At 47.4% G+C, this 25202-nt stretch overlaps 1 protein-coding gene across 1 annotated transcript in view; it reads right to left on the minus strand.

Moving 5' to 3' along the window:
* LOC119974707 (C-factor-like) overlaps nt 1-23942 on the minus strand; it is a 72153-nt gene extending 48211 nt beyond the window's left edge. Inside the window, exons 1-4 of the mRNA XM_038813849.1 lie at nt 23723-23942; nt 14382-14433; nt 8034-8221; nt 6985-7146 (exon numbers count right to left, since the gene is read on the minus strand). Coding sequence (XP_038669777.1) covers nt 6985-7146; nt 8034-8221; nt 14382-14433; nt 23723-23863 — 543 coding nt within the window. The 5' untranslated portion in view covers nt 23864-23942. The remainder of the gene's footprint in view (nt 1-6984; nt 7147-8033; nt 8222-14381; nt 14434-23722) is intronic.
* Nucleotides 23943-25202: the final 1260 nt, after the last annotated feature.

Consider the following 25202-nt stretch of genomic DNA (forward strand, 5'->3'; position numbering starts at 1 on the left):
CTGCAGGGTCAGTAGGACAGTCTTCCAGACCGTTGCGTTCTCCCTCTCCACCTGCCCGTTTCCCCTTGGGTTATAACTGGCAGTCCTGCTCGAGGCGATGCCATTACTGAGCAGGTACTGACAGTTCGTCGCTCATGAACGACGAGCCCCGGTCACTGTGGACATAATTGGGGAAACCAAACAGGGTGAAGACACTATGTAGGGCTTTAATGATGGTGGAGGTGGTCATGTCGGGGCAAGGGGAAGCGGGAGAACTCATCAATAATATTGAGGAAATATGTATTGCGGTTATTGGAGGGGAGGGGCCCTTTGAAATCAATACTGAGGCGCTCAAAGGGCCGGGATGCCTTTATCAGGTGGGCCTTATCTGGCCGATAGAAGTGCGGTTTACACTCCGCACAGATCTGGCAGTCCCTGGTCGTTGCTCTGACCTCCTCGCTGGAGTAGGACAGGTTGCGGGCCTTGATATAATTGATAAGCCGGGTGACCCCCGGGTGGCAGGGGTCATCGTGGATAGCCCATAGTCGGTCATCTTGCGTGCTGGCGCATGTGCCGTGGGACAGGGCATCTGGGGGCTTGCTGAGCTTCCCAGGACAATATACTATATCGTAATTATAGGTGGAGAGTTCGATCCTCCACCACAAGATCTTATCGTTCTTGATTTTGCCCCGCTGCGTATTGTCGAACATGAATGCTACCGATCGTTGGTCGGTGAAGAGGGTAAACCTCCTACCAGTGAGGTAGTGCCTCCAGTGCCGTACGGCTTCCACGATGGCTTGGGCTTCCTTCTCAACTGAGGAGTGCCGAATTTTGGAGGTGGTGAAGATGCGCGAAAACAACGCTACCGGTTTGCCTGCTTGATTGAGGGTAGCGGCGAGAGCGACCTGTGAAGCGTCGTTCTCCACCTGGAAGTGGACGGACTCGTCCCCCGCATGCATCGCGGCTTTGGCGATGTCCACCTTGATGCAGCTGAAAGCCTGGCGGGCCTCAGTTGTCAGTGGGAAGATGGTGGCCTTGATTAGTGGGTGGGCTTTGTCTGCATAGTTGGGGACCCACTGGGCATAATATGAAAAGGACCCGAGGCACCTCTTCGGGGCCTTGGGGCAATGGGGGAGGGGAAGTTGCAGGAGGAGGCGCATACGGTCAGGGTCGGGTCCTAAACCTCGTTTTCCACGACGTAGCCGAGGATGGCTAGTCTGGTTGTGCGGAAAACGCATTTCTCCTTGTTGTACGTGGGGTTTAGGGTTTGGGTGGTTTGGAGAAATCTGTGGAGGTTGGTGTTGTGGTCCTGCTGATCATGGCCGCAGATGGTGACAGTGTCCAAGTACGGAAATGTGGCCCGCAGCCCGTACTGGTTCACCATTCGGTCCATTGTTCTTTGGAACACCGAAACCCCATTCGTGACGCCAAAGGGGACCCGGAGGAAGTGGAAAAGGCAGCCGTCTGCCTCAAAAGCCGTGCAGTGGCGGTCCTCCGGGTGGATTGGGAGCTAGTGGTATGCAGACTTCAGATCCACCGTGGAGAACACCCGGTAGTGTGCGATCTGGTTTACCATGTCTGCAGTCCGGCGAAGGAGGTACGCATCGAGTTGCGTGTACCGGTTTATGGTTTGGCTGTAATCAACCACCATCCGGTTCTTTTCCCCGGTCTTGACGACCAACCCCTGAGCGCTCCAGGGGCTATTGCTGGCCTCGATGGCTCCCTCCCGCAAGAGTCGCTGGACTTCGGACCTGATAAAAATCCTGTTCTGTATGCTATACCGCCTGCTTCTGGTGGCGACTGGTTGGCAGTCAGCGGTGAGGTTTGCGAAGGAGGGTCGACTTTTAGGGTCGCGAGGCTGCATATGGTGAGTGGGGGTAGGGGCCCCCCGATCTTCAGGGTTAGGCTCCTGAGGTTGCATTGGAAATCTAGTCCCAATAGGAAAGGAGCGCAGAGGTCTGGGAGCACATATAATTTTAAATTGGCATACTCGGCGCCCTGTATTGTTAGGGTTGCGGTAGTGCACCCTTGGATTTGCACCGAGTGCAACCCAGAGGCGAGGGAGATGGTTTGGTGCGCCAGGAAAATTGTGAGCGAGCAACGTCTTAGCATGTTGGGGTGAATGAAGCTCTCTGTGCTCCCGGAGTGGAAAAGGCAAGGCATCTCATGCCCGTTTACCCAAACGGTGATCATAGAGCTCTGGAGGTGCTTGGGTCGTGACTGGTCCAGGGTGACAGCGCTGAGTTGCGGGTAGCCGCCATGGTTGGAAGTGCAGGGGCGGCTCCGTGATGGCTGCCCTTGTTGATCTTACGTGTCGAGCGGCGTAGCAGATGCCGGCCAAGATGGCGGCCCCCATGGATCACACGTGGCCGGCCTCGTGGGAGAGGATGGTCAAGATGGCGGCCCTGTGAGTCGCACGTGCTATGAGGGTTGGAAGATGGCTGCCCCCACGGATAGCACGAGGCTGATGACGCATCTGCAGATGCCGGAGTCGGCAGACACGCCGTCACACTGCGGGGTCTGCGGGCCTGTGAGTCTGACGATCGGGCCTGTGAGTTAGAGTTCTTGGACCTGGCCAGGTAAACTTTGGCGAAATGTCCTTTTCTCCCGCAGCTGCTGCAGTTCGTGTTGCCCACCGGGGGTGTTGGGACTGGCCGCAGAAATAGCAGGGTAGCCCCCATGATGGACGGGCGGTCACACGGCACAGGCCTGGGGTAGTCTTTGATCGAGGGTCCACAAGGGGGTCGCATGGTCAGCCGGGAATGCGTTAAGGCTCTGGAACGCTACTTCCAGAGAGGAAGCTAACTTTACCATCTGATCCAGGTCCAGGGCGCCCTTTTCGAGTAGGCGCTGTCACACGTAGTTGGACCGAACTCCCCCCACATAGACATCTCGGACAACGAGTTCCATATGTTGTGTGGCCGTAATAGCCTGGTAGTTGCAGCTGCGTGCGAGGACTTTGAGGTCGCGTAGGTAGTCTTCTAGCAATTCCCCGGGACACTGGCAGTGAGTAGTGAGGATGTGTCGCGCGTATACCTCGTTCACGGGCCTTACATAGAGGCGTTCGAACATTGCGAGGGCGTCTGCATAGGAGGAGGCCTCGTTGAGTTGAACAGAGATTCGATGGCTCACCCATACGTGGAGGAGGCTCAGCTTCTGTTCGTCGGTGACAGAAGGCGTGGAGAAGGCTGCAAGATAGGCCTTGAAGCAGCAGAGCCAGTGCGAAAAAATTTATTTTGCCTCCACGGCCTTCGGATAGAGTTCCAGTCGGTCAGGTTTGAGGGCTGATTCCATAGTTGCTTTTAAGTTGATCAAATTGATGTGACCATCAATTCACTCGAGACATGAGTAGAAGTAAACCGTGGCTTTAATCAACTTAGAACAGTGCCTGCCTGCGACTGATCCAATACTGAGAACCGCCTACAGGCCCACTGCTCTTTATACCTCCCTTCAAGGAGAGGAGCCATGGGTGGAGCCTATACATGCCCCAACATGTTCCCCTATGGATAATGCCATACAATGGCCCATAGGAGAATCCCACAAGGGCAACAGCATAACACAGATACAAATACAAGGGCAACAGCACAGATACAAATACAATGGTGGATTATTGGCATAATACATTCACCACATTATCCTCCAGTCTTCTGGCACTATTCCTGTAGGCAATGATGACATAAAGATCAAAGCCACAGGCTCAGCAATCTCCTCCCTAGCCTCCCAGAGAATCCTAGGATAAATCCCTTCCGGCCCTGGGGACGTATCTATTTTCACACTTTCCAGAATTGCTAACACCTCCTCCTTATGAACCTCAAGCCCTTCTAGTCTAGAAGCCTGTATCCCAGTATTCTCCTCGACAACATTGTCTTTTCCTGTGTGAATACTGATGGAAAATATTCATTTAGCACCTCTCCTATCTCCTCGGACACCACGCAAAACTTCCCACTACTGTCCTTGACTGGCCCTACTCTTACATTAGTCATTCTTTTATTCCTGACTTCCCTACAGAAAGCTTTAGGGTTATCCTTGATCCTACCTGCCAAGACTTCTCATGTCCCCTCCTGGCTCTTCAAAGCTCTCTCTTTAGGTCCTTCCTAGCTAACTTGTAACTCTCGAGCGCCCTAACTGAACCTTCACGTCTCATCTTTATATAAGCCTCCTTCTTCCTCTTGACAAGTGATTCAACTACTTTCGTAAACCACGGTTCCCTCTCGGGCCTGGCAAATGGAATACAATGTTGACAAATGTGAGGTTATCTATTTTGGTAGGAGTAACAGCAAAAGGGATTATTATTTAAATGATAAAATATTAAAACATGCTGCTGTGCAGAGAGATCTGGGTGTCCTCATGCATGAGTCGCAGAAAGTTGGTTTACAGGTGCAACAGGTGATTAAGGTGAATGGTTTTGTCCTTCATTGTTGGAGGGATGGAGTTTAAGACTTGGGAGGTATGCTGCAACTGTATCAGGTGTTAGTGAGGCCACACCTGGAGTATTGTGTTCAGTTTTGGTCTCCTTACCTGAGAAAGGACGTAATGGCGCTGGAGAATGTGCAGAGGAGATTCACTAAATTAATCCCAGAGTTGAGGGAGTCGGATTACGAGGAGAGGTTGAGTAGACTGGGACTGTACTCGTTGGAATTTAGAAGGATGCAGCGGGGATCTTTATTAACATCGAACCCCCTCCCCCCTCCCAAAATCCCTACGCAGGAGGGATCTAATAGAAACATATAAAATTATGAAGGGAATAGATAGGATAGATGCGGGCAGGTTGTTTCCACTGGCGGGTGAAAGCAGAACTTGGGGGCATCACCTCAAAATAAGGTTAAGTAGATTTAGGACTGAGCTTTGCAGGAACTTCTTCACCCAAAGGGTTGTGAATCTATGGAATTCCCTGCCCAGTGAAGCAGTTGAGGCTCCTTCATTTAATGTTTTCAAGATAAAGATAGAGAGTGTTTTGAAAAATAAAGGAATAAAGGGGTATGGTGTTCGGGCGGGAAAGTGGAGCTGAGTCCACAAGAGATCAGCCATGATCTCATTGAATGGTGCAGCAGGCTCAAAGGGCCAGATGGCCCACTCCTGCTCCTAGTTCTTATGTTTTATGTTTTTATGTAATTCCACAAGAATGATTATCTACATAATGTTCAATGGGGATGCTATCCAATATACAAAACATCACTTAAAATGTCAGCAAAATAGGATCCCAAATCTTCTGCCTTCAGAAGACCCAGAATTTCAACAGCCATTGTACTTTTTACAAGCCTTTTTAATTTCTTAGCTTCTCAAGTTAAAACGCCATTTTTTTCATTTTCACCAATAAGAAATATGAAACCAGCCGCATTAGAGCAACCAGAGTGTGAAGCATCATTAAAAATAACTAGGATCGGAGAAGCACGGCGGCGCAGTGGTTAGTGCTGCTGCTTCATGGTGCTGAGGTCCCAGGTTCGATCCCACCTCTGGGTCACTGTCCGTGTGGAGTTTGCACATTTTCCCCGTGTTTGCGTGGATTTCGCCCTCCACAACCCAAAGATGTGCAAGGTAGGTGGATTGGCCACGCTACATTGCCCCTTAATTGGAAAAATGAATCGGGTACTCTAAATTTATATTAAATAAAAATAACTAGGTTCATGTTCTTTGGATTATCTAAGGACGGGAACGTCTTCGAGTCATCTGAGGATGGGAACTTAAGTTAGCATTAAACCAGACTTAGTTTTTGTAATATTTCCTTTGTCGTAAAAATATCCTCTACTTTGTGGTGTTTCCTCGAAGAACTTAACTCCCATACATCAAAGCTAGCATCTAGCCGAGTTTGGGTGCTGGGTCAGTTCAACTGACTGATGACACTTTGCAATTGCTCTTTCCCTTGAGATATAACAGCACCTTTCAGTGATGACCTGTCATGATTAATTAGGATGGGTGCAATACTCTTGAAATAATTTTGATTTAATTGAGATACATAAGAATATGAGGGACCCAGTTAGAGTGGATAGGAAGGTCTTCATTCTTTTAGTAGAGAGGTCAGTAATCAAGGGGAACAGATGCAAAGCAATTGGGTGAAAGTTCAGAGGTGAATTGAGGAGAAGCTTTCTTACTCAAAGGATTATGAGGGGTCTGGAATTTACTGACTAGAGGTAAGGTAAAGTCACTATAATCCCAGATGACCATCGGCTGCTTTCCCCTTTGAGGGAGAGAGCTGACTGCTGGTGGTTTAACCTGAGGATCACCACACCTCAGGCGAGGAGCAAGGTTGAGATTTCTGGCCTTCATGAATAACCTTACTGACCAAGGTACTGGTAGAGACAGAAAAACTAATTGCAATTAACAAGCACTAGGATATACAGTTGAAGACTATAGACCAAGCGCTGGAAGCTGGACAGCTGTTTTTCAAGAGGCACAAACAGAAGGCCCAAATGGCCTCACACGTGTCCTCAATTTCTATGACTCCATGATGCAAAGAACTTCTGACACTGCTCCATCAGTTACTGACAACTAGGTGTTTACAATTACCTACCTCATAGACCTGTGGCCACTTAGCAGTTGAGTATATTGAAAACAGATCAGTAGGTTTTGGGATTATAAGGGAGGTGATAGTTCAAGAAGGTGGAGTTAAGGTAGGAGACCAGCCATGATTTTATTGAATGGTGGGCCAGACTCAGAGGATCAAATGTCCTACTGCTGTTCCTATTTATTTTATTCCTAAGAGTGCCCGGAACAGGTGGGAATGATATTACAATTAGAGTCAGGACATTCAGGGGTGATTCCTGAAATTAATGCAAACAATGGATCTTGGAAAACTGAAACTTACTTCCCCAGAAAGCAGCTTAGGCTCGGTCAATTGAACATTTCAGAACTGAGACTTTGTTTGACAAGAGCATTAACAGGAATGGAACCTAGATGGTCGTGGAAATTACAAGGTGGCACAGCCATGATTTAACTGATTGGCAGCACAGATTCAAGAGGCTGAATGGTCTGCTCCTGTTGCTACATTCTTATATTCCTATTAACTACCTTGCTGAGGCGGTACGGATACATAGGAGCACGAGTGAAATTCTTCCGACTCAATTGAATGGATCCCAGTAGCGAAGTGATATTGACAATTGCTGCCTTGTTACAGCTCATCCCTTCCAAATGCAAAGCTTGTGCTGCCTTCTTCAAACTGGGTAGAAAAGCCTAATAACAAAAAATATAAAACAGAATGAGCAACCGGACAATTCACGTGTGCTGGAAATAAAGGTGATTCAAACTGAATGAGATTTTCAGCCTGCTCCCCGGCAATACAGTAAGGCCTGGAATGAGAATAGCAACATCCGCTTTTGTCCAGTTGTTCCTCTGAAACAAACACCACTGAAGAATTTATCTTCAATAGTTTGTGCAATCATTTCTCAAAGCTCCGGAACTCAAGGTAACTCATTAGGAACTATTCTGTGACTACTCCTGTGGGCACCTCAGAGCCAATATCCCAGAAAAGTGTCAGCAGAGAACTGAAGATGATCATTGGCAGGACTGGCATTTATTGTTGAAGGTGGTGGTGGTGTTTGTCATGTTGTCTTGTGGTGAAGGCCTTCCCACAATGGCAGCCTGCTCAATTTACAACTTTTTGAGTTTGTGACTTGATTTTTCCTTCTTTCAAATTTCCACAGCTCCTCTCTTGAAAGCACTAACTTCCCCTGAGGTACAGCACCATAAGGTGCCCCTGTACTTCCCCTGGCCTGCCAGTCTTTATTCCAACACCGTTCCCTTTGTTTACTTAATGAGTCCCATGAGGTTAAAGGCCCAGGAAGTATTGTTTCCACACATAACTCATCAGGCTTGACTCTAATACCCCCATGGTCAAATATTCAGCAGACACTTGCTGCATGGGTTAAACCATAAATGTCAGCCACCTGGTCAAGGCACAGAGAACTTCTATCAGCCTTCAAATTATACAGTATTACATAGATTCAGTGTTCAAGGCGGAACTAGTATGTAAAAAAGGCAACCGAAAACTAGAGAAAAAGAATAAGATTAATTCATAGCAGCCATATGAATCCAGTCAAGCTCCTACGGAACTCATTTACCTTGCTCACCAATAGGGGGCCAACCACATTTGTTCGATACACTGCCATCATGTCCTCAGCAGTGAGGGTTTCTAGAGTTGCATAAGAGTTTATTCCAGCATTGTTGATAAGTAAATTGAGTCCAGTTGTGCCAAGACTTGTTTCCACTGCCTCTACAGCTTTTTGGATGTTGGCTGAATCTGTAACATCTTAAAAATGAACAATAAGATCCTGGAGGGGATACAATAGCAAATAGACAGACAACACATCCAGCAGTTTTATTATTGCTGTACAAGGTGTTCGTCAGCCCCTTCCTGGAGTCTTGCTGCAGTTTCCTGGGAAGATAAAGATTGGTGTGATGAATTGTCACAAGTTACTGTGGTGTACTATGAAACAGGCTTGTGTGTATGTGTGTGTGTGTGTGTGTGGGGGGGGGGGGGGGGGGGGGGGGGTGACTAGTTTGATTAGTTTGAACACAGTTAGACAACAAGGTTTAATAACATAAAAAAAGCTTTAGACGTGGAAGCAATGTTTGGAAGTGGAAACTGAGCAGCATGAATGGAAATTTGCAAAAGATAAGGAAAATGACTTGAAGTTAACTATTGTATTTCAAAAGGAACATGTACAATTGGAGTGGATTGTAAGTAAAATAAAGCAAAGTATTAAGTTGATGTTTATCCAAAAGTAATGGCCATAAAACAAACATGAAAGACGTGTAAATTCTGAGAAAAAGAACCTCTAAAGGAAGGTGAAACAATAGAGTTAATGATGAAGAGAAAAATCCTGTTTAGAGAGTGATGGAAGATTGTTATCAGTAGGTGTGATTATGAGATCCAAAAGCAGTGTATGTTGGAAACAGGCACGTGGAAAAGCAATTGCCGCCACCGTTTAAGGAAAGTGTTTGGGCGAGATTCTCCGCAAATGCGGAGAATCGTAAAAGCTGCCGTGGGACAGGCCGTGACCCACGGCAGCCTTCACGCCCACTTCCGGGGCCGATTCTCCCCCCCCCCCCCCGGGCGGGACTAGGAGCGCGTCACGGTGGCGCGGCCTTGACGACAGTCGTCAAGGCCGCATGTCAAGCGTCACGTCGGCTGACGCGGCCGATGACGTCGGCCACGCATGCGCAGTTGCTGTCTTTTCCCTCAGCCGCCCCGCAAGACGTGGCGGCTTGATCTTGCGGGGCGGCGGAGGGAAAAGAGTGTGTCCGTTACGGACGCACGGCCCGCGATCGGTGCCCACCGATCCCAGGCCTATGCCCCCCTTGGCACGGCCGTACAGGCCCCCAGATGCCCCAAACGGGCATCTGCCGCCCGTTTAACGACGGCAACGAGCAGGTGTGTTTGCTGCCGTGTTGAAACGGGCGTGAAGGCCCGGCCGCTCGGCCCATCGGCCTCGGAGAATCGCTGCTCGCCGTAAAAAACGGCGAGCGGCGATTCATGGCGTGGGTCGGGCATGGGGGGGGGGGGAGAATAGCGGGCGGGCGTGAAAAATGTCGGGAGGCCCTCCCGCTATTCTCTCACCCGGCGTGGGGGGCGGAGAATCGCGCCCTTTGTGTCTACAAAGTTTTGAGACAAGTTTTGGATTCTCAGTGTTGGATGAGAGAGAAAGAAAAGTCTGCGGATGATTATCCCTATAACAACAGAGATTTGTAGTTAATATTACTGGAATTTTAATGACTGGTGTCTAAAGTGATGTTCAGCTCTGAATTAATTAAACAGAAACCTTTTGGGGAATGTCTGTAGAAGTACTGTTAACTGTTTAATATGATTTTGTATCTTTAAGTTTGCTCCTTTTTTAAAATAAATGTTTAAATTTAGTTTTTAAAATCTTCACAAGTGGTTTGAACATCTTTCTCCTGACTTCAAATGCCTTCTCATAAAACAACAAATTGCAAATTGGTGTTCAAAACTGAACAAGGATGTAAAGAAGGGAAAACCAAACACTTGACTGCTTTGAATAAGCTTCTTCAGTTTCCCTTTGGGATTTGACAGTCTGGAACTTAACACATTCCATATCATTACATGAGGCAATAGAAATGATTCTATTACCTTTTTAAACTTGCTTCTCGGTTTTGAACGGAGATTGAAAGTCACACCTTGGCTTCTTTCCAAAATCTCCTTGGTTAACTCTGTCCCATTAATTGTACATTTACGAGGGTAGCATGATGCACAGTGGTTAGCACAGCTGCCTCACAATGTCAAGGATCCATTTCACTCTCCGCGTGGAGTTTGCACATTCTCCTTGTGTCTGCATGGGTCACACCACCACAACCCAAATATGTGCATTTACAATGTGTATTTTCCACTGATTTGTGACATTCTTCATTTTTTTCAAAGCTAAAATTCAATTTTGCATTTATCTACTCTACTTAGAATCATTTTGTTGCATCTTCTATCTCTCCTGTCTCCCTATTTTAGAATTATTTGCAAGTTTCATCAATTTAGAACTGTTTTCAATGGAGAAAGTACCCTGCAGGGCTCTGTATTTCCCCCAGTCTGACACTGATGCATGCAAAGCTCCACTCTACACCTCCAGGTCTGATGTGATTATTTTCATGAGGGTGCTTTGTTTTCCAATGTTTAAACATTTTGAATATTGAAAGGTGAAATAAGCACTAAGGGGTGAGGAGTTCCACTATATAGTTTAATTCTGTAACACCTCAAAGGGACAAGGGAGTCTTTACAATCTAGTCAGAAAAGTATTTCCCTTCAACCTCCATGTTGGGCAGGATTTCCTTTCTAGCTTCCTATCGGGTGACATCTTCCCTTCTACCTCCATGTTGAGTAGCGATCCTTTTCTTGACCTGATTGGGAGGATGCGTAGGCCATTTGTCCACTCGAACCTGCTCTGCCTTTCAGTAAGATCATGGCTGATCTGATTGTTGCCTTAACTCCACTTTCCCCTCTGCCCCTTGTCTCCCTTGGTGATCAAATATATATTTAACTCAGCCTTGAGTATATTCAGTGATTCAGCCTCCATTCCTCTCTGGGGAAGAGAATTGCACAGACGAACTGCCCTCTGGAAGGGGAAAGAAAATTCTCCTCATCTCAGTCTTAAATGGGAGACCCTCATTATTAAACTGTGCCCCATTGTTCTAAACTCCCTCATAAAGGAAAGCATCCTTTCAGCATCCATAATGTGGAGTCCCCTCAGGATTTTATATCTTTCAATATGCTCAGCTTTCATTGTTCTAAACTCCAATAGGTATAGGCCCAACCTGCTCACCCTTTCCTCACGAAATAACAGTCGAGTGAACCTTTTCTGAATTGCTCAGAATGCAATAATATCCTTTCTTAAGTAAGGAGACCAAAAACTGTCATAGTCCTCCAGATGTGGAGTAAGGCCCTATACAGCTGTGTCAACACTTCCCTACTTTTAGTCACGATTCCTCTTGCAATAAACGCCAAAGTTCCATTTGCCTTCCTCATTGCTGGCTGAACCAACATATGACTTTTTGTGATTAATGCGTCAGGACACCCAGATCCCTCTTTACCATAGAGTTCTGCATTCCCTCTCCATTCAAATAATATTATGCTTTTATATTCTTCCTAAAAGGTGAACAAGCTCACATTTTTCCACATTATACTCTATCTGTCAAGTTTTTGCCCACTCTGGTATTCTAATTTCTCCCTCCATTTTTTTGTCATTCGTTGTTGGTATCTGAAATCTGTCTAATCTCCTGAACTGCCACCAACCTTTTCAGTCTTGTACACTTTTTCTTTCAATCTGATACTGCCCTGAACTTTGCTGGGTAGCTACCATGCTGCATCCTTCTATATGGAATATATCGCTGACTGAAAGATTGAAAGACTGCATCTGGTGCACACGCCTACAGTTTTCAGCCATTGTTCACCAGTCGCCCAACATGGATTTACACAATCTCCCTCTGCACATGTGTTGAAAGCATGTGAATATTTAAAAATGGCAGAAAGGAAAAGATCATCTGGTCCAAAAGTCATAATGGTGCAAAACCCGCGGCCAAATGAAGATCTGTTAAATTCCGTTCCAACCTCACAAAGGTGATGAAACAAGTTGCAAGAAATCACAGTGACCAACAAACATACTCTACCAATACCCCATCTACATTCCAAACTTTGTACAGTTCCAAACTGTGATGGACTATTCAGAGTTGAAGGCAATGAAAGCAAAGCTGAGGATTTTAAAAGCAAGTTCTTGCCAGACTTAGAATCAATCAATGCAACTCAGCGAGTACAGTAGTGATGTGTGAATGCGAATGGGTGTGATTTAGAATATGGGAAGCAAAGTTCTTTGCTGAGAAAGAAAGAAAATTGGAGATTGGCTAAGAGACCACTGAAATGGTCTAGCGCTAGCAGGAAATACTTGAGCAGTCTGAGCAGCGGATGGGCTGAGGCGACGTTAGAGATGGAGAATGCTACAGAGGCAGAAGTAAGCAGCCTTCCTGATGAAGCAGATATGTGGCCAAGAGCTGATCACATGACCAGGCAGCACACCACAGTTTCAAATGTTCTGGTACAACCTTGGACAGTGGACAGAGCGATGGATTGAGTTGATTGTTGGGGAATAGCTATTGGTTTGTAGTTTCCCAAGTGGCAATCAGCGGCAGATTGCCACTCCGTAGCAACTTACCTTCACTTGAACTCCAAACCATCCGTCTCACTTGACATTCCTGACTTAAGCCGGGTGAGGTGAAGCAGGTCAGCAGCTCCAGCAGTGAAGTGTAAAAGGAGCAGAGCAAAGAAGGACACGCCCCGTTTTACAGCACTAGCTGCCACAAAGCAGGTGAGTTTAAAGGGACCATTGAAAGGATGAGGGTACATTTCGAAGAGAAGTGATTTTAATTTGGGGCGAGGTTCAGACATCGACAGGGCGAGGTGTCAGGTCAGAAGGGGGTGTCATGTCCACGGGGATGATGATGTTACATTGGGTCAGGGCTTTGTCAGATCAATGGGGGGCATGTCAGATTGGGTGGGGTGTCAGGTCAGGGGGCTGGCTCAGAGATGCTTTTGGGTTGGGGGTGGAAGTGTGTGCAGGGTCGAGGTGGGTGCCGGCTCAGGTTGTGGGGAGTGTTAGGTCGGGAGGAGGTGTCAGGTTGGGGGCTGGCGTGTTAGCCGGGGTGTCAGGTTAAGCGGTTGTTGGGTCAGGGCGTGACAGGTCGAGCTGGACAGTCAGTCAGCGGTGTCAGGTTGGGGTATTGTTGGGTCAAAGGGGATGTCGGCGCACAGAGGGTGAATTGATGACGGGTCGGGTGTTGGGTCGGTAGTGGTTTTGGACGGGTGGGTGGTCATGGAATGTGCCGTTGAGCCCGGTCAGGGGGTGTGGAGCATGAGGGTGGGGGTTGGTGGTGGTAAGTGGAGTTGGGAGGGATAATTCCTTGCAGGTTGAGGGTTTGGGAGTGGGGTGCTCAGTTGGGGGTGTTGTGGGGGACTTTTGGGGGATCGGGGTATAGGGTTTTGGGGTGTCCCCTGCGGGAGGGGTGGGGGATGGGAGGGAGTAGTGGGTGTGGAGATGTCCAGTGTGTGGCTCAGTCTGGGTTTTTAAATATTTACTCTGGAGTTAGAAGTGCTTTTATTCCCCCTTCTGACTCTTTCAGAGTAGCAATTAGTGTAAAGCTGGCCGAACCATCCAAAGTTAGTGATTTAAATCGCTTTGACCGATGGTTCCCAGCCCAATCCAATTGTCCAGGGGACGTTAGCACTTCTGAGCAATTGCTCGAGAAACCCTAATGTTGGAATTTCCAAGAGGAATTCCGCAGTGCATCATTGGGATACCCCCTCCCCCCAAATCCGACACTGCAGAGCCAGGAAGTTATGGCTAATTGTGGCAGAAGCTACAAACAATGGCTGTGGACATTCTAGCATTTAGTGTAATATCCTGTTCATTCAGGACGGAATGCTGGTCAAAAAAGGGTAACAAATCAGAGACAGTGGAGAAGTCAAGAGAGACAATGGTAAGGCAGAGTTGGGTGTTGGCAGCATTGATATGGGAGTTGATTCTGCCTTTCAAATCATGTTGCTGAATAGCAGCATGTTGATGAGAAATAGGAGAGGGCCAAGGATCAATTCTCTTACAGGTGGATGAACCTTCAATATGAAGATCCCTCATCACACAGTACAGGGTAATACCCCCTCACGGCATAATCGCCAGGCAAAAGGCCCCTCGTCACAAAGCATACTTTCCAACAAGAATCAGACAGTTCAAAAGATTTGTCAGGGAAGATTCGCGACCGCTCTGAAAGAACTACAGTCAAAATTCTTCTGTGATGTGCTGTTTGTGAACTCAGCAATAGTTTTGCTTTTTAACTTTGCTTTCAAGTGTCTGACCAAAGTCATTGACTTGTTATTGAGATTGACTGTTTTATAAACCAATGCACACATGAATGTCACTTACCCAGTTCTATCATCTTCACTACAGATTGTTCATCTGCCAACTTCTGCAGCTCCTATTAGGAACCAAATAGGATGGGTTGTTAGATAAGATCGCCAGTCAGCTCCGTTTTATACCATAACGACTCACCTTTAAGCAGAGGATTGAGGAAATGAAGAGGAGGTGACACGAAGCATCCATATTGGTGCGATGGAGCAGCAGAACTTTACTCAATCCACGTTACTCTTGGCCAAGTAGTTATAGCATACAAGACAACTGGGAAAATGAGTAAAAATTGCCTCAACTAATAACTCATGGTCAGTGTTATAGTGGCCAAAAAGGACACAGGTGATCGTCACTAGATCTCCCCGTGGGCTTCGTGGAACATGAATTCCTCTATTAAGTGGGCGGTAGCTCACCCAATAGGAAATATGCAGCGGGGGCTTAAAACGCGTTGCTCCAATCTGGGCCAGTACCATGTACAAAGAACAATACAGCACAGGAACATCCCTTCGGCCCTCCAAGCCTGTACCGGTCGAAGGTCGGCGGGCTTGGACTAGAATGCTGGAAACCTCAGCAGCAGCCCTTTTTGTTACTTTAATAAAGGGTCTTGGCTAAGTTATTACAATGAGGTATTTGAAAGCAAACAGTTACATGGGTTTTGTACATTTAAGCACACATGACAATTCTCACTTACTTTGGAGGAACACAAATATAAGAGGAAAATCCAAATGCTGATGAACTAAAGTGGGTGTTACACTTGCAAGAGGTTCAAGTGCATACTCCCACCAGGTAATTCTAAATTTTTATTTATCAGCCACTGTCTGTGCGGAGTCTGCACGTCCTCCCCGTGTGTGCGTGGGTTTCCTCCGGGTGCTCCGGTTTCCTCCCACAGTCCAAAGATGTGCAGGTTAGGTGGATTGGCCATGCTAAATTGCCCGTAGTGTCCTAAAAAGTAAGGTTAAGGGGGGGTTGTTGGGTTACGGGTATAGGGTGGATACGTGGGTTTGAGTAGGGTGATCATTGCTCGGCACAACATCAAGCAATGTTATTGTTTTATTTTTTTTAAAATAAATTTGGAGTACCCAATTTTGTTTTCCCAATTGAGGGGCAATTTAGCGTGGCCAATCCACCTACCCTGCACACCTTTTGGATTGTGGAGGTGAGACCCATGGAAGTACATTTAAATATGAATAATTCACTCTTAATTAATAGCCAAAAAAAAGAAAACGTGAAGCAGGATTTCATTAATCATTGACCCAATAGTCAACAATGAGTCCTATCTTATCATTGATAATAAAGGCTCTCTATTCCCTCCATACCCAACATATAGAGACATGGAGTCCCATTAAACTCCCTGTCCCTTCAGAAACACATTCAGTCCGCCTTCTGCACCCTGAAGTGAACAATATTTCAACTTTCAGACTCATCATCGAAACATGCCTGATAATACACTGATTGGGCCTCATTCTGCTGAAGGGTCAATCTTAGGCCTTCACCCTGCCCATTGCATGCTGGAAGACTTGATGTTCAGTTTCCAAGGATATTGTATGATTTAAAGTATTGCCTTATACAGGGCCAGGAACATGTATAAAGACAAATCCCTCAAGAGTGTTATTACTACAGTCAGTGGAATGCTCTGGTCAGCCATTCTAAATTCACGCTGGGTGACCTGTTGAAGAGCTGACCACCTGAGAGGGGTCCTAGCTTGCAGTATTCCAAAGCAACCAGTGTCATTGTGAGTATGTACTATTGCTTAGAGATTTAATAAAGATGTTTTAAATTTAGCAAAAGAGTACCCCAAATTGCTGTGTGCCATTAATATCAGAAGTAGAAACAAAAGCTTTTAGAGCAAAAAGCAGTCTTACATGTGGCAAGTCAGATAGGAGTCTTGAAGATAAAGAAATGGCAGACTAGCCTGTGTGGTAGTGTGTCCCTAAAGGGGGCGAGTTCTCAGAGGCTCATGGGACTAGTAGGATCATTCAGGCCGGAGCGCATGAATCCTGGGGCTGAGCGCAGGTTTCACTGTTCCGAGTTTGGAGTTGGTGGAGCATGGTAGCCCTTATCTCACTTTCTGTAAATTATTATTTGCCTTAAACCATTTAGTCATTAATCTCCTTGGTGGTCACCAGTCTTCAAGATGCTACATCTGACTGCTGCTACAGAAATTGGGAGAGCAGGCATCATGTGGAAGCTTTTCCTTTAAAAAAAACCCATTCAGCAGTCTTTGTGTCAAAATGCCCTTTTTTGGGGAACCTGAGCCATTTGATCCCAACACTGAGCAGTGGGTGGTGTATGTCAAATATCTGCACTATTTAATTAAGTGAAATTTAGTGGGGGTTGGGGGGAGAGAACATAGAACATAGAACAGTACAGCACAGAACAGGCCCTTCGGCCCTCGATGTTGTGCCGAGCAATGATCACCCTACTCAAACCCATGTATCCACCCTATACCCGTAACCCAACAACCCCCCCCTTAACCTTACTTTTTAGGACACTACGGGCAATTTAGCATGGCCAATCCACCTAACCCGCACATCTTTGGACTGTGGGAGGAAACCGGAGCACCCGGAGGAAACCCACGCACACACGGGGAGGACGTGCAGACTCCGCACAGACAGTGAACCAGCCGGGAATCGAACCTGGGACCCTGGAGCTGTGAAGCATTTATGCTAACCACCATGCTACCGTGCTGCCCCAATGTGAGTGAAGCAGTGAGTAATCCTATTAACAGCCTGTGGGTCCCCGACTTATAACCTGATTCGGAGTCTGATTTCTCCAGATGCCCCCGACTCCGAATTATTTGAGGAGCATGTGGGGTTAGTCAAGGGACATTATCACCCAAAGTCCTTTGTGATAATACAACTTTACAAAGTGAATTTGATAGCAAGAGGCCTAAGGGAGACAATAGCTGTGTTCGTGGAGCACCCAACACGTCTGAGCATTGCGAGTTCGGGACTGCACTGAATGACATGTTGAAAGACAGGCTAGTCTGCGGTGTTAACAACACAGCCATACATCAGAAATTGCTAGTAGAGGCAGAGATTACCTTAAAAAAGGCATGAGAGGTCATCCAGGCTTTTGAAAGTGCTGAAAGATGGGGGGGGGGGGGGGGGGGGGGGGGGGGGCAATAGAACCGCAGAGCGTGCAAGTAGGTGAGGTCCACCAGATTTGGCAAGAAGCTGCTGGCAGTCGTAGCACCAGGATGAAGGCACAGAATGTAATGAGCAGTGATGTTCAGAGCAAAAGAGAGTGTAGACATATTTTGAAATTGGTCCACAGACCAGCAGCTGTGAAGAATGCTACTGACGTGGGAGAGATCACCCCCAGGAGAGATGTAAATTCAGGGAAGTTACATATTATGCCTTGAAGTACCATTAATTCACTGCAAGGCGATGAGAGTGAGTGAACTTAGGCTTTATTAACCAAGGACTTGCCTGCCTGTGTCTGCTGCACAAATGAGCACCGCCCCCAGGCGGCCGGTTTATATACCGTCCGAGGGGGGCAAAGCCAGAGGCGGAGCCTACCGGGTTCCAGTACAATACCTGGAAGGAGATCACATTACCATTGGGCCACAGTGCTACACAGACAGCTTATACTTTGGTGAATACATTCACCACATGCCGGCACAGTAGAAGAAAATGCAAGGGTAGAGAGAGCCTATAGGAACACAAAACAAAAACTCCAACTCCAGTACACAGTGTTCAGAATAACCCTGAAAATGGATCCGAAGTGTACAGTGTCATTATGTTAATGGTAAATGGTCAGCCATGGACACGGAGGGAGGGGGGTGCTCTGCTACAGTTGCAGGTGAGCAAACGTATTGTTATTTACAAGGAGGGACACGGCCCCTGATGTTAAGAGGCACGAAGGCCAGGCCAGCCATGTGTACTGGGGAGGCTTTAAGGATCCTGGGAACAACCACAAGATCCACGAGCTACCACACACCAGTCAGCTCAACTGCCTCTGATAATAGTGGGGGGGGGGGGGGGGGGGGGGGGGCAAAGGCCAACACTGATAGGACGAGATTGGCTTCACCAAGTTAGATTAAAGTAGCTAGAAATTTTCAAAATTAAGGAAGGAGATTTTCATGACAAAAACACAGGAGGTTTTCCAAGATGGGTTAGTCAAGATACAGGGCCTGAAAGCAAAGATATGCATGGATCCTGAGGCCACGCCCAAGCTTTACCAGGGCTGACCCGTCCCCTTTGCCTTACATAAGCAGGTTAAGTCTAAACTCAAGTGGCTGGAAGAATTAGGCATCATCAATCCTGTACAGCTTTCGAAGTGGACGGCTCCGATCGTGCCAGTGGTTAAATCAGATGGAACCATTAGGATACGCGGGGACTACAAATTATCCGTGAACAAGGCCGTACCCAATTCTGAATAGTTTACCTGGCTGGCCTGGTATTCGTGCTTCTTACCTCCAGGGGCTGGATCCCACCTTGTAAATAACATTACGTTTGCTCACCTACAACTCTAGTGGAGCGACCCCCCCCCCCCCCCCCCCCCCCCCCCCCCCCAAACCCCGTATTTATCTTCATTCTAAGTGTCTGACCAATTACCATTAACACAATTGTAATAGGGGCCATCTCACCCACCTTGATACCTTAATGTTGCTAAAATTGTATACTTCAGATCCATTTTCACGGTTATTCTCAACACTGTTTATTGGAGTCAGAATTGAAGAATTATATGTTAAATTAGCTGGAGGTTAAACTTGCACTCAACTTGATATGAGCCATGCATACCAGCAGTTAGAATGAGACGAAGCTTCAAGAGAATTTGTGACTATAAATAACAACCTGGCTACACTTCAGAGCCTCATCGACGTGTGCAATTTTCCAGCACACAACGGAAAGCGTATTAAAGGACTTACCCAAGGTGTTTGTCTATCTAGACAATGTACTGATTGCAAGAATATCCAAACAGGAGCACTTCACAAATCTCAAAGAAATTTTAAAACATTCAAAAGTCCAGAGTAAGGCTGAAAAGAAAATAAATGTATGTTCCAAGCTCATAAATTGACGTACATAGGATTTAGGGTAAATCCAAAGGGCTGCACCCTATTAGGAGAAGATAAAAGTAATTAAGGAAGCACCGGCCCTCAAAATATGTCGGAATTGATATCCTTTTTAGGAATGGTGAACTGGTATGGCAGGTTTATTCCCAATCTTTCTACAATGTTGCCACCCTCACACACACACTACTGAAGAAATACCAGAGGTGGTATTGCAGAGAGCATCAGAAAGAAGCATTTAAACAGGTTATAGTAATGATAACGGGGAGTCCGGTGAGTTCACAGGAAGATGTTTATTCAGCTTTACAGCAGTCCATACATATGGCCCAGTTACACAATACTGGGTCCTCACTCCTTTGCCTCGGATACTACAGAAGTCAACTTATTATATAAATACTGGTTAATTCCCGCTACAATCAGGACAAGGTTTACAGCCATCGCCACCTAGATGAAGCTCATGCATGTCATATGCCGGTTATTATGTAGGTCAAACTAGCTTTGAAGTCATCCAGTCTCTGAGTTCATTTTGACCCCTGAAAAGACATCATTCTTACCTGTGACACATCTCCTTACTGAATCGGAGTGGTTTTAGCGTACAAGATGGAAGATGGTGAAGAAAGGCCTATCGCCTGTGCCTCGAACACTCCGAACAATGCAAATTGAGAAAGAGGGACTCGCCATAATCATTGGAGTGAAAAAGTTCCATTGACATGTCTATGGACAACATTTCATAGTGGTAGGAGGTAAAACAGAACACACAGAAGAAACATCACAACTCAAGAAAACCTGAGAGAACATTTGAGGTGGACGACTTAGTTTATGCAAAGAATTTTGGCGCTGGTTCATATTGAATCCCTAGAGTGGTCGTGAGCAGAACAGGTCCAGTGTCATACAAGATAGATTTCCAAGGAAAAAGGGTGAAGAACCACCTTGACCATTTGAGGAGAGAATCGCACACGGGACCAGTGAGGCAGCCCAGCCATAGTATGCCTGTCAGTGATATTGCTATGGGTGAAAGTAATGTTGCAGCAAGCTTCCCCGAGGTAGACCCCTAGTAATATTCCAGGGGAACTGGGGAAAATATCTTCACGGACGCATCTTCAGAAGTCAAGAGTCAATCAATTGAAGTTCAAACCGAAGCTACCTCTACTGCAGGAGCAGCCACTCGTAAATTACGACACAGACAAAGGATCAGGAAGCTCCCAGACCGACTTACCTTATCAGGGACTGTGCTGAGATCAAATAGTTGTCTAATATTGTAAATACGTCCATTATTATTGTGATATGTTCATTAGGAACTTAAAGTGGGAGGGAAGAGGTAGCCAGCCCCTTTATGGGAGCAAGTTCACAGAGGGTCATGTGACCTGTAGGCCCATTTGGGCTGGAGCATGTGAATCCTGGGGCTCAGCACATGTTTTACTGTTAGCTAAGAGTCTGGAGTCATGTAGTACAGAAGCACTCTCGATAAATGGTTATTTGCCTTAATAAACCATTTGTTAATTAATCTACTTGGTGGTCACCAGTCTTCCAAGATACTACAGCGTGGATGGGTTAGTCACAAAGTAGTCACAAAGTAGGTAGCAGGGAAATTACCTCTTAAGCAGAGATGGCTTAAGGTTCCCCTGGAGGGCACAAGGTCAACAAGATGTCTATTAAACAGGTTCAGGCATTGTTCACGGATTGTCTCGAGAAGGGGGCAGAGGCTTTCTTTCGAAAATGTCGCATCCATCCAAAGACAGATGGATGTGAAAAGCATAAGAGTCAATATTTTTAAATTTGGGGCACTTGGCTGTGCTGAGAAATATGGCAAGGTCCAGGAGCCAGAGAATTTAAGGCACAGGGTATGTAAGATAATTCAGAACTTAAAAGGGAAAAGGTGCAGGCACCAGATTCCGGTTCCTGCCGAGAGGAGAAGAGACGAGGTCCTCTTTCAGCAAGACTACTTGCGTACTTGAGATACAAGAAAACTTGGGGGTCAAAGAAAATGATTAGGGGAGTATAAAGTGATGGAAGGGGTCATCAACAGTGCTATCAAGCGGCACTTACTCAGCAATAACCTTCTCACGGATGCTCAGTTTGGGTTCTGCCAGGGTCATGCAGCTTCTGACCTCATTACAGCCTTGGTTCAAATACGGACAAAAGAGTTGAACTCCAGAAGTGAGGATAGAGTGGCTGCTCCTAACATCAAGGCAGCATTTGACCGAGAATGGCATCAAGGAACTCAGCAAAACTACAGTTAATGGGAAAACCCTCTGCTGGCTGGAGTCATACCTGACACAGAGGAAAATGGTTGTAGTAGTTATATGTCAATCACCTCAGCTCCAGGACATCATTGCAGGAGTTCCTCATGGTATTGTCCATCTTCAGCTGCATCATCAATGACCTTCCTTCTATTCTAAGGGCAGCAGTGAGGATGTTCACTGGTGATTGCACGATGTTCAATGCCATTTGCAATTCCTCAGATACTGGAGCAGTCCATGTCCAAAAGCAGCAAAACCTGTATAATATCCAGGCTTGGGCTGATAAGTGGCAAGTAACATTCATGTCACAGAAGTGTCAGGAAATGACCACCTTCAACAAGAGAAGATCTGACCATCACCCTTTAACATTCAATAGCATTGCCATCACTGAATCCCTCACAATGTACAGCCTGGGGTTACCTTTGTCCAGACACTGAACTGGACTAGCTATATAAATACTACAGCTATCAGAGCAGCTCAAAGACTAGGTATCCTACGGTGAGTAACTCACCTCTTGACTTCCCAAAGCCTGATCACCATCTGAAAGGCACAAGTCAGGAGTGTGATGGAATACTGTCCACTTGCCTGGACGAGTGCAACTCCGACAACACTCAAGAAGCTTAACACCATCCAGGATAAAGTAGCCCATTTGATTGCTACCCCTTCCACGAACATTCAATCCATCCACCACTGAGAAGCAGTGGCAGCCATGTGTACCATCTACAAGATGCACTGCAGAAACTTGCCAAGGTTCCTTCGGCAGCACCTTCCAAACCCACGATGACTACCATCCGGAAGGTCAAGAACAGCAGAAAGCTGGGAACATCATTGCCTGGAGGTTCCCCTCCAAACCACACACCATCCTGATTTGGAAATATATCACTGTACCTTCACTGTCACAGGGTCAAAATTCTGGAACTCCCTCCCTGACAGCACCATGGGTACACCTACACTATGGGACTGCAGCAGATCAGAGCAGGGGGGAGACGAAGATAGCTGGGAGGGGGTGAGGCGGGGATATCTGGGGGGGGTGTAGTTCAGAGGGAGAGGGATGTCCGGGGGTGTGGGGGAGATGGAGAGAGCTGGGAGGGAGGTCAGGGAGACCCCGAGTGGGGGAAGAGAGAGCCCGGGGAGTTGACCAATGCTTTTGGGGCAGGGTTGGGATGTTGCTAATCATTATAAAAAGTAAAAATTGGAAATGGATTATGGTGCTCCTGAAGAAACTGTATGTCCCATAGTGGAGTGGAAAAGAGGTTGCGAACAGGAGTGGGAGGACAATCCGGTTTTCACAGCCCTGCCCCATCAATATCACTACTGACTCCACCGTCAAACCACATAGCCCAGTGCCGGTGGGGGGGGGGGGCGGAGGGGGGGGGGGGGGGCGGGGGGGGGGGGCCGGAGGGGGGGGGGCCAGAGGAGGGGGGGGGGGAGGGGGGCCCGAGGGGGGGGGGGGGCGGAGTGACCTGGTACATGATCGGGACCCACCGATCGGCGGGCCGGTCTCTCTGTCGGCAGGCCTCCTTTCTTCCACCGGCGAGCCTGGATCCATCCGCCATGTTTGTGCGGGGCGGCCTGGGGGAGGGCAGCCACCGCGCATGCGCTGGTTGGCACCGGCCCAACCAGTGCATGCGCGGGACCCGAGTCTTTTACGCGGCGCCGGGTCTCTGACGCCGGTCACGCACTCCTTGATGGCGCCCCCTAGCACATGGCGCCCCGGGCGACTGCCCGAGTTGCCGGTACCTTGAGCCGGCCCTGGACCGTATATTTACAAGGTTCCTACCTGATTTTCCTTTTTAGATAGACTTCCCCTTTCTCTGAGAGTTCTCCCTCTCTGGCCAAAATTAGACTCGTGCTTTTTGATCAGCGTCCATTCTGTCAAACAGTTTCCATCTCAGTCCTTCTTTCTGGCCATTGCTTCCACTGACTTCCTCAGTGAAGAGATGCTCTCACTCCGACACAAATGTTCTTGTTGTCGGGTGAGGTCTCTCTCTCTCTCAGATCCCCTCTCTAATTTCTCCCCTCTTGCTGATTCCCTCAGCTTTCTAACAGATGTTTCCTCTGATGGTGCCCCCCTCTCTCCCTAGCAGATGTTGTCCTGCTTTTACCTGGGCTGGGTTCGGCTGCCAATATGTTGCGAAGATCTGAGCCGGTGGACATTCGGAGTTGCTCAGTTGTTTAACGAGTTCCAGCCCGATGCCCCTGTTCGCCCCGGTAATGAGAACAGTCTCAGCCTTCAGCTCTGCCATGGCCAGACTCGAGCCGGTGGGGTCAGCAACCACTCTGTACCCGCTTCAATTCGTGGCGAGCGACCAACTTCAACCTCCAGCTTCACTTGGTCACGCTACCTTACAGCATAAGCACCACGCCCTTCCAAGCACCTCACCCCCCCCCCCCCCCCCCCCCCCCCCCACACACACACACATACGTATGTGTGTATGTGACATACACACACACCCAGTTGGCCCAGCTCTTTGATACCTTTTTTTGTGCATTTTATTAGCCAGATAGCGAATCAGTAAAATATGTGTATGTGAGAGAGAGAGAGAGAACTGTGGCAATCACTATACAGTGGTCAGACCCACCTTGAGAACTGAGTGCAGCTTTGACCACTGACACAAGAGGAATATTCAAATACCATTAAGATAAATTAAATCTAATGGGTTCTGATGAAAAGTCATCAAGCCGAAAGGTTAACTCTGCTTCTCTCTACACCGATGCTGCCCAGGCCTGCGAGTATTTTCAACATTTTGTGGTTTTATCCCAAGGTGGTGAGGTGACCATGGCACAGTGGTTAGCACTGCTCACTGCTGTCCTCACAGTGCCAGGGACCCCGGTTCGATTCCGGCCTTTGGGTCACTGTCTCTGTGGAGTTTGCACACTCTCCCCGTGACTGGGTAGGTTTCCTCCGGGTGCTCCGGTTTCCTCCCACAATCTGAAAATGTGCAAGTTAGGTGGATTGGCCATGCTAAATTACCGTTGATTGTCTAAAAGATGCAGATTAGATGGGGTAACGGGGAGAGGGCGGGTGAGTGAGCTTAAGTGGGATGCTCTTTCCGGGGATCATAGCAGGCTTGATGGGCCGAATGGCCGCCTTTTCCACTGCAAGAATTCTATGATTCTATGGAATGGTAATGGGGCAAGAAAAGAAACAAAACAGAAATGAGTACTTGGCACCCCCCCCCCCCCCCCCCCCGCAATGACAAAAGGCGAGGTGGGCATCTACACAATTTACAAAGACCACTTGTTTCCGATCTTTCTTCTCAAAGACAATCCCTCAACGGAACAAGCTGACAAAGGAAATAGTCAGAATCTTTCAATTGAAATCTTGATTATTTCCATTTAAAAGTTTTTATTGTCAGGATGACAATCTCAGAACTCATGGCTGGTGTAGTTGGCACTGCCCATGTAATTGTTGGTGCCGTACATTAAATATTCGTCTAGTGTTGCCACCACGGCAGAAGCTGAAACAGGACATGTGCTGCGAGCACGTCAGCTGCTGTCTGAAAGCAAAAATAAGAGAAGAGCCAACCTTGCAAAGAAGAGAGAAAGAAATCGGGGAGATATTGCGGTCTGAAATTGTTGAAC

The sequence above is a fragment of the Scyliorhinus canicula genome, chromosome 12 (assembly GCF_902713615.1).
Source record: "Scyliorhinus canicula chromosome 12, sScyCan1.1, whole genome shotgun sequence".
NCBI classification, from domain to species: Eukaryota; Metazoa; Chordata; class Chondrichthyes; order Carcharhiniformes; family Scyliorhinidae; genus Scyliorhinus; species Scyliorhinus canicula.